This window comes from Electrophorus electricus, chromosome 1 (assembly GCF_041902795.1).
Source record: "Electrophorus electricus isolate QZ-2024a chromosome 1, ASM4190279v1, whole genome shotgun sequence".
Taxonomy (NCBI): domain Eukaryota; kingdom Metazoa; phylum Chordata; class Actinopteri; order Gymnotiformes; family Gymnotidae; genus Electrophorus; species Electrophorus electricus.
The window spans coordinates 4,454,457-4,464,731 of NC_137497.1; the positions used below are offsets into that span (position 1 = coordinate 4,454,457).

General features: G+C 48.9%; 1 protein-coding gene across 4 annotated transcripts in view; it reads right to left on the minus strand.

The window, feature by feature from the left end:
* Positions 1 to 9,985, minus strand: part of sh2b3 (SH2B adaptor protein 3) — a 26,316-nt gene extending 16,331 nt beyond the window's left edge. The window contains exons 1-2 of one of the 4 annotated variants that reach the window (XM_035526190.2): positions 9,845 to 9,985; positions 2,001 to 2,963 (exon numbers count right to left, since the gene is read on the minus strand). In XM_035526190.2, coding sequence (XP_035382083.1) covers positions 2,001 to 2,936 — 936 coding nt within the window. In that variant the 5' untranslated portion in view covers positions 2,937 to 2,963; positions 9,845 to 9,985. Of the gene's footprint in view, positions 1 to 2,000; positions 2,964 to 3,273; positions 6,546 to 8,290; positions 9,763 to 9,844 lie in introns of those variants that run through there. The other 3 variants (XM_081705315.1, XM_081705383.1, XM_081705260.1) reach the window with 3 other exon arrangements.
* Positions 9,986 to 10,275: the final 290 nt, after the last annotated feature.

Consider the following 10,275-nt stretch of genomic DNA (forward strand, 5'->3'; position numbering starts at 1 on the left):
GATGAATGAATGTCGTTTATTCCAGCTCTTTCCCATGGCAGTGGTTTCCTGCAGGACCCATTAAGCAAATTCTCCATCCACCATCCGCCCACAGTCAAAGAAGTTTGATAGTTTTCCAACAAATAAATAAAACAAAAATTCTCCACATTCATCTTGCTTTATCGCCTGTGCAATTTGCAGGAATTTTGAATGTGACAAAACTGTTGTAACCAACAGAATATCAGAAGTAATGACTCAGGTACAAGAATCTACAGGAAATCAAATTAACAAGTTCACCATAAATTGTAAACCTGCTGAGCGAGTAAGACGCATTGTGGAACATATCTGTCAGAGTGCTGATCTGAGCGCACCCAGACACAGCAGTTCTCCTCTAATGGCACTCGCTCATGGTTAGTCATTTGATGACTCTTTCTCCAAGCAGTGACCTCCAGTGTATCAGGGCAAAGGTCACAGAGCCCAGCTTGCCATCTCTGAGCCCAGTGAACTCTAGCCAGAGTAACTCCAGCCAGTAAAATCAGCAGATATGCCATTCAGATATAATGATTTGATTTTGCACAAACTAAACAATTCTTGTGATCAGCTTCAGCCATTGTTGCAGAAATGCTGAACTGAGTCAGTGCTAATGGTGGTGTAGCTCCCCATGGGGGCAGAGTTCCAGCTCCGCCACAGGGGTGGAGTTCCAGCTCCACTACAGGCTAAAGCCCAAAACAGCCACTGCTATGGTGTTTAATGGTCAAACCTTCAACTTTGGTGTTTAATGGTCAAACCTTCAGCTCTGACATGATAAGGACAGGACAGTTCTGTGACATCTCCCAGCAGATAATCACAGTTGTTTATCGTTGGGGTGCAGGCCGTTCTGAAGGCAGAGTTAGGACTTCCCTGCAGCACACTCTCTCACGCACAGCAAATTATCAGGCTCACAGCAGCTTCCTCTGTGTGCTGCTGTGTTCCGGGGCTGACTCGGGACCAGTGCCCAACCCCCTCTTCTCTCTGGCAGAGCCACAGCCACTGGGCCACTGGGCCGTATCCAGATCAGTAGGGAGGAAGCAGCTCACCCGTCTGCTGCCAGCGTCAGACACGCAGAGCAAGGGCAGACACAACGCACCCAGAACAGACTGGGCATGAGCCTGGCTCTCTCTCTCTCACTCACACACACACACACACACACACACACACACACGTGCATACTCGGACACATATGCAGATGTGTATGAGAGCTTGAAGCCATGCATAAGCCAAGTTGTGCTCTAAGTAAGGAAAGATCTGGGCTGTCAATCTTTACTCTCAGAAGGACCGGAGTAGGCCTGGGAGCTTGGAGCAGCTCTCAGCTGTTGCCTGGGACCTTTGCCTTATATGGGTACTCACACCAGGACCACAGCACTGCCTCGATCCCTCAGCTCCCAACCAGCTGACTGATCTGGCCATGACCTCACACAGATAGACATCTGATTGGCTGTTGAAATGACCCTCTGAGCCCAGCAGTTATACAAGTTCAAGAAACAGAGAGACAGAGAGAATAGAAAAACATTCTAACTATATTTGCTTTGGTGTGTGGCAGACACACTGACACCAGATTTGTCATTGCACTCGTTAACACAAATTCCACTCATTCCCATTTATTTAACTTGTCACATTTCAGGCAACTCCACAAAACAAACTGCAGTAAACAGACCTTAGAACTGCCCCAGCAGGCTCAACATCCAACAGCCACCAAGCACTTACCACCTGAGAGACTGACCAATCAGAGCCATCCAAGCCAAACACTACACAGACCACCCCAACACCACACACTACCCATAACACCACACCCAGCGCCTCTAACACTGCACACACTGTCCGGACTTGGTGTGTTTGTGGACCTGGCCAAAAGCAGAAGAGAGCTGTTATGCTGAGCTATGTGAACCTCGTTAGTGAGCTGGACTTTGCAACCAGGTGTGTGAGTGTGAGCATATGCGTGGATGGTGTGGTGAGACAGACTTCTCTCTCCGTTTCCCTCCTACCTTGGGTGGGTCGTAAAGCTCCAGCTGGAACCTGTCGCTGGTCCTCCTGACCAGTAGGCGGCAGCGGGCCCAGTTTGGGGGCGTGTCGGAGATAGTGTCGTCCACCACCAGGTAGCGGAGCTGCCCTTCCTTCCAGGCGCTGTCTGCTTCCTGTCGATGCTTCCTGGTTCTGAGGGAACGCAGTCTGCCCAGACCCAAACGGTTCAGCAGCACCTCTCCTCTCCAAAGGCCGCCGGAGGCCGCCGCCGGGGGAGTGTGAGGCCGAGGTGGAGGAGTGTTTTCCGCTGTTCCCGAGGCCCCGCCCTTTCTTTCTGATTCATCTCCGGAGCAGCTGTGGGCGGAGCCGTCAGGGAGAGGGCGTTTCTTGAAGAGCCGGCGGACGCTCTGCCGCATCTGACTGACGGAGAAGTGATTGACGCCGGCAGGGGAGGGCAGTGGCGAGGGTGTGCGACGTTCCGCAGGCTCCGGCTCCAAGTTGTGGACAGGCGTGCGATTTGTAGTGTCATTGGGCGCACAGCGCAGCAGCTGCTCCTGCTCCCTGGCCCCACCCACCACGTCCGGTTTGTGTGCCAGAACGGCAAACAAGGCCCCGCCTCTCGGCTGCCCCGCCTCCCGGTAGTCGAGCGCCCCCGAAAAGGAGGCAAGGCGTAGGCGGCCGGTCACGGGCATCGGCGCAGGGGGTGGGGCGGGGGGTGGGGTCTCCTTGGCCACCTCCCTACTGAAGTGCCGCTGGAAGAGGGTGCTGAAGTGCCTGCTGAAGCTCTCCGGAGGGACGACATCGTGCGGGTGGTGGGCCCGGGCGAAGCACAGGTACTGCTGTGCCAGCTCTCGTGCTGTCGCGCTCGCATGCAACTCGCAGAACTCCGTCCAGCCATAAGGGGGAGCTATGGGCAGCGCACTGCTGCTCGCGGGCTGCTGGATAGTGTTACCATTCATTGCAGTAACCAGCACAGCTGAGGAACACTGCGTTCAAGGGACACACAGAGAGAGAGAGAGAGAGAGAGAGAGAGAGAGAGCGAGTGAGAGAGAGGAAGGAAGAGAATTACAGAGCACTAATACTGCAAGGTTTCATTTTGTTATAAATCAGAAATTTAGAAAACTGACCCAGCAGCATCACAGGATCGGAAATGCATCACACACACACACCAGCAGTGTTTAAAGCCCATGACCCAGCAAGACAGCGCCCTGGTGTGTGTGTGTGTGTGTGTGTGTGTATTAGCCCTGCCCCACTCATACGGCTTCAGTTCAGTGTTGGGTTCACCTCTGACCTTACCAGCGTCATCTGCCGGCACACCAGTGGAGCGTGCAGCATACCAGCCGGATCTCTCAAACAAGCGCTGACGAGCTGGGCAGAACTTCCAACATGGCACCAAATTTTAAATGGGTTACCGTGTCTGGTGTAAAGACCGTGCTGGCCCACCCATAACCTGTTACACTGGCTGAAATCTCATACACCCTCCTACCCGAGTCTCATTTGGCTGTTACTTAGGTGCCAAATTGAAATTAAAGGAAAAGTATTTTTTAATCATTACTAAGAGGTTTTAGCTCAGCAAAGTGGGCTCGTTTCCGATTGCCGCAGTTAGTTAGCTAGCTACCCAATTCATTTCACAGGGGGACCATCTGGGCATGGCTCCTTTCAAAAGATGGCTCAGCAGGCTAGTTCCTAGCTAACTAACTTCTATGCCCATAACTAAACATACACAGCTAGCTCACATTAGCCATAAACAAGATATTAAACACAACTTAGCTTGTGAGCTAGGTAATGCTACTTAGCGCAACCTCGAGCGCCCTTCTGTAAGGCTGTCACACCAGACTAGCACAGACCCCATGGAGACATAGAATGACACAGAATGAAGTGACGATGGTGAAGATGCCCCCAGCCCCTCCAACTCTCGAAGAATGCACAGGAATTCAGTCAGCAGTTTCTGTGGCCACAAAATCACACACAGATCTCTGCATCACGCACAGCTGAACTCAGCTTGTATTATGATGACTCACATACACACACATACACTGAGATCTCTGTCCACACATACATACACGCACACACGCTGGGAGGAAGTAAATGGGTAATGTGTCTGAAGTTACTTCACAAACCAGTCATAGAACAGAAGCATCATGGGAAAGAATCTTTGATGTAATGAATGAATCAAACACTATTTGCTAGATTAAGGAAGTCCCCACACAGATACCGACCATTCACATGATTTATCATTTACACCATTCATCTACAAATCTGCTCATCCTAGCACATTTACTCTGGCTGTATGAATCCTGAGTGCAGCCTTACAGCTTGTGTGCCTGTCATTAACATTCCCTTAGCAGTAATCAGCATTCATCTATATTTCAAACTCAGACCACATAGCCTACTGCACATTATACACTGCATAATTGTCCCTGTAGTAGCATATAGTATAGTATTCAGTATGTGACAAACAAAAACCATACAACATCTTGTGAAAGATTTTCCGTAAGCTGTTGCATAACGGGATGCAGTACACCACGAAGACAGCTCTGGTCACATTTTGGAATATTTGGGCGGTGTGGTACTTCACCCACAGTATTTTTCACGTGCTGAACAAATTCTATTTGGTTGTGTGCTGCACACACTATAGTGATCTGGGGCACAGACAGTGTGTGAGTAGCATGCAGGCCGTTTCCAACACAGCACTGGCACCAAGCCTACAGGTATAAGCAGTGGTGGTTTGACTCGTATGAGGGTGTGAACCCAGAGAAGGCTCGTCAGTGGTTACTGCTGAGTACTGAGAACCGCTGATGTTCTCTCTTGATGACCCATGAGCTCTCTGATCTGAGAACAGTTTTGACTTGGCTGGACCAGTGTGATGGAGCAAAACATCTGTGCTGGTCAAGTCTCCGCTCCTTTCTTAAGGGCCCCGCCGTCTCTCCCCACTGTGACAAGCGAGGGGTGAGGAATCGTGGAGAAAATGTCCGAGGACATGAGAGGAGGAGGAGGAGAGCCTCTCCGGTGCTCACTCATGCTCTCTTATCTGATAACAGGAAGCATTAACCTACATACAGAAAAAAACCCTTCTCAGTGTCAACACAAGTGCACGCTCACACACTAAACTTTATGTGGATCAGATTGTTAATAAAGAGACTGCTAGCAACATACACACTAACACACCAATATTTCAAACATAGCCAACCTAGCCTGCGACACATTGTATAGTGCATACTGGTCTCCGTAGTGGTATACAGTATAGTATCCAGTATGGGACAAACACAAACCACACTACGAGGTCACGCGAATGCACGAAGGTTTGGTGCACACTCGCCTGCCCGCATGCATGTAGAGGCGTACATGCGCGTGCGTGAGCCGCACAGCGGCGTACGTGCGCGTGCGTGAGCCGCACAGCGGCGTACGTGCGCGTGCGTGAGCCGCACAGCGGCGTACGTGCGCGTGCGTGCTGTGTGCTCGCCCCTTCCCTGGCCCCACACAGCCATAACTTCTATCAGCACATCCAGGCCAAGCATGACTCAGCAGAAATGTCCTCCCCATCAACATCACTTCCTCTGTCGCTCCCACACGTACGCTCCTCCTTCCCTTTTAGTTCCTCTTTTGCGCTCTTATCTCTAAACCCCAAATCTTTCTCTCCTTCCGCACGGCTCTTGCTCGTCCCGTCTCTTTAATCCCGATTCTCACCTGCTCTGCCCTTCCCCCAACCTGAGTCCCGAGTGGGTTTTACATGCACAGAAAGTCAAAACATATGTTTTGAGCACACTGCCATTTCCCACGTGCACCGCAGTGCCAACTCCAAAACTCAGTCAGTTCAGCAAACTGTCCTGGCAGAACTGAAACAGTGTACTTGTATACCACAGCAGAGAACAGGACCTTCAGGACCCGTGCACAGCAGGACCGAGCTGTAGCAGAAGAGAGCAGGACCTGCAGCGCTCAAGATCAGAACCATGTGAAGAGGAAGTCCTTAGTGGAAGGCCTTATTTGTGTTGATATTAGTGTAAACAATTTGACACACATACCCACACATAAACAACCACACACATACACATACACACACACACACACACACACAGTGAGACTTGTTCTGCAGGATGAGCAAGGGTAGTTTTGTCAAACAGTGGCATTTTTGGTCTCTCATTTTCACATTTCAAGTGAAGTTGAAGGGTCATTACAGGCGTTATGGGTATTCCTTACTTCTGCAAGCTAACAGGAAAAAAAATGACAAACATTTGTCTTTAAATGTTGCCACAGCAACAGTAGTTACCTCAGGCAATTTGTGTGTTTTTGCCCTCTAAGGGGATATTTGTGTTATTATGCATTGTGTAGGTTGTGTATGTTTTGTGTAAGAGACAGAGACAGATGAAGATAAATTGTGTGTGTGTGTGTGTGTGTGTGTTGAAGAGAAGCAGTATACATGTGTTTGCATGAGAGAGAGGCATGCATATCTTTGTGAGTGAGAGTGTGTGTGTGTGTGTGTGTGTGTGAGAGAGAGAGTGAGAGAGAGAGAGTTAGAGGGAGAGAGGGAGAGAGAGAGAGCAGGAGGCAGTGGTCACAGAGACAGGAAACCCAGCCCTGCCTTAGCAACACACACACACACACACACACACACACACACACACACACACACACACACACACACACACACACACACACACACTGTTCTCAAATCTCTCTCTCTCTCTCTCTCTCTCTCTCTCTCTCACACACACACACACACATACCGCTCACACTCAGACGTCACCAGTGTGTGGGCATAACCAAAGCCTAAATGTGAAGATGTTTTCACAGCTCTAAAATCACCAGACCAGCGCAGCAGGGGCCATTTGTCGTGCATGGGACACTGATGCCTGAAGGAACGAACAGAGGGAAGGGATGCGGAAGCGCTGGTACAGCTGTAGTCCAGCACATATGAAGCATGAAGAATGTGCAGTGAAGGCAGTAGGTGAAGGGTGCAGGGGGTAGAATCCACTCCTGGGTGGTGGTGCCCACAGGTTGGTTTCTCTGTGCCAGGGCTATAATGGGCAGATGTGGCTCACGCACCATCCATCCATCCAGGCAGGCACACACACCGACAGCCAGATCACACCAACCGAAAGGTTTACACGTACACTGAACTGAGGTCTTTTCTCTCACACACACACACACACACAGCTGTGGAGACTTTTTTCCCCCCTCTATTGTGTGTGTGTGCGTCACACTTCCTCCGAGTTGGCCAGCCATACTGCTCACATTGTGTGTGCCCATTGCTTTCCACACAAGCTCCCTCTCTACCTTCCCCAGCACTAAACACAGCCGATGAGAGAGAGAGAGAGAATGAGAATATCTCAGAATAGATGTATAAAGCCCCCTGGGGTGGTTGTCTGTGGGAAGAGCTCCTTGTAAATTGTGTGTGTACTCCAGTAGTATGTGTGTGCGTGTGTGTTTGTGTAACAGAATATTCTAGCAGTGTTTTTGTGTGTGTGCACGTGTGTGTGTGTGAGAGAGAGAGAGAGAATTCCAGCAGTGTGAGAGCAGTGTCACAACATTTACACATGCAAAACTGCAGGGACTGTCTGCTACATCCTGCATCTGCACCAAGTCCACATGCGCACACAAACACACTAAATGTGCCTCCTTTGTGTTTCACTTATTTAACCCTCCTGGTTGTGCAAACAGTCCCTCCCTCCACTGCTCTTCTGTCTCCCACTCTCCTCCTTTCCTCTCATTCAGAGAGGGACACACACACACACACACACACACACACACACACACACACACACACACACACACACACCAGCGGCTTTGAGGGCGAACCGTGACTAATGGTGGCGCGTGTTTGTGTACAAATGGTTTGCTGGAGAAAGTAATGTATAATGTATACTTCATAATCTTAATAATCAATTCTCAAAACACCTTTCATGTTAGAATTCAAAATATTTGCTTTCCGTGTGTATGCACACACGCACGTGTGTGTGTGTGCATGTGCGTGCGTGAGTGGGTGGGAGAAACAGATAGAGGGTGGGTAGAGAGGTGAGAACACAGACCTATTAAATTTTTAAATCATCCATATGCAGTTCTCATAAAAGATCTTTTTCACAACACACGCAAGCAGATCATGCACTTGACTACGCGCGCGCGCACGCACACACACACACAATTTCTGTGAAGATAAATAACTGTGAAGTGACGATGTGTCTGAAATCTTCCCGTTTCACTTCTGTAGTCTCGTATCTCTCACTCCCTGACAAACACAGCAGGTGGGCAGTCACCCATTATTTTAACTTAACATACACATAACACACACATATGCATAAATAATCAGAATTCATACGTCTTGACTCATCTTCTGTTGAGAAATCACCTTCCTTGATGGACTCTGTAATGGAGGTTCTGATTCTGGAAGACAACCCTGATACGCCACCACGGTCAGCCTGTCCTTTACAAACTACAAAACCAGAAGCCAAGCACTACATGTGGTGTGGGTGGAGAGGGAGTATCTGATCCCTGACCCCAATGCCCTGAGCTCCCATCTTCTAAAGGCTTTGGCTACATCTCAAACACTCACCCACACACAATTTATGACAAAAAAATAAAAATAAATATTTTTTTAAAAAGAAAAACAGAACTGCTCTTTTGCAGCTATACTGAGCTCCATGTCCACCTTCCCATGGTGCAACAGAGTCTGTGTGTAGCGCCACCAACAGGACGTGCTGTGTCGTGAATGGGGTAGCTTAGAAATCTGCCAACCACATTACAGGACTCAGATCTGCTACTAAACTATGGAGAAATATCCAAACAAACTACTCAGCCATACGAATTAACCAGCCAGAGGAATCTTTATTCAAATATGTACCATAACAGCATCAAATGGGTAGATTTTTGGAGAACCACACCCACCTGTGCAAAACACAGGCACGCACTATTAGTGAACCAGTCAAGATCCCTACACTCAAGTCTGAATAAGTCATTATACTCAGAGAAGGATGTCAAAGACAGGCTGGGTGATTCCTCACGACCTGTGTGCGACGAATTATGAAAGAACTTCTTGTAAATAACTACAATTCGAGCGCTGGTGACTAACACGCAAAAACGCAAAGCGGGTCGACTGAGCCTAACCCCTCGAGATCGGTCACGTCTTTGCTGTTCTAAAATCACAGACTAAAGTGAATAATCTCTCTCCTTGAAGCAATCTTACAGATCTCTCTCTTCAGGGCGACAATTAAACTAATCAACTTGGACGTAACGGTTTAAGAGCTGCACCATGTTAACGGCGGGTAGAGCAACACTAGCGCAGATATAATAAACACTAACCAGCCTATACGACCCACATGAATATGAAAAGGGGAAACTAATACAATAACTTTTCGCAGCCATTCAAAAGGAAGAAAGGTCAAACGCAAACGTGTGGTTTAAAACACCGGCCCGCTGCAGCGACCGACGCGAGACGCGCACCGAGCGCCCGCGCGCCCCGCCGCGTGGATGTGACGCGCGTTTTCTGAGAATTGCTACGTACTTCGCAAATCTTTCGCCAGGCGAGCGCATGCCCTTTAAATATATCAGCCGTCGGGGTCCGTTTAATCGTTATGCAACAACTTTTTAACTACTTGGCACAACAAATTAAATAAATAAAACAACACCGCACTGCCGTCCGGGTAGCAAACGATACTGGGACAAAACCCCGAGACCGCTGCGCGGTCTTTGTAGCGCGTGTGTTCTTTAGCACGCTCCTGGAAAGCGGAGTCGGGAGACTCCTGGACACCCGCGCTCTCCGTTATCTACAAAAGAGCAAGAAACCTCTGTCCCCAGAGACCCGGGCCAACTTCTCAGTCAGCCGAGTCGCACGTCCGAGCCGAGCAGACGCCTCAAGACGCACAACATCAGTTACCTGCCAGCCCGTCGCCCGTCACGCTCTCAGTCATGTTGGACGCGTGCAACAACAGCCGTGCGCGACTTTCAGGAAGGAACCCAACGCGCGGAAAAAAAAAAAAAAATACAAATAACAACCCTTCTGACGAAAGCGGCGACAACATGCAACGACACAAGACTGTGTGGCACCAAGAGGAGAAGCGTTCCGCCAAAATAAAAGCCACGCGCGGTTATTTATTTATTTATTTAGGCTGCTCAAATCAGCAGTTATTGCACAGTATCATCAGATTCATCTTAGGCACACCCATTGAACCTCAACTGCTAAACTTAAACTTTAATAATCGTAAAATACATATATTTAGAAAATTGCTTTAATAAAATTACTTTAATACGTCAAATGAAGAGAATGAGACTTTTATTCTCACGGATTTATACTCGTTAAGCGCCTTT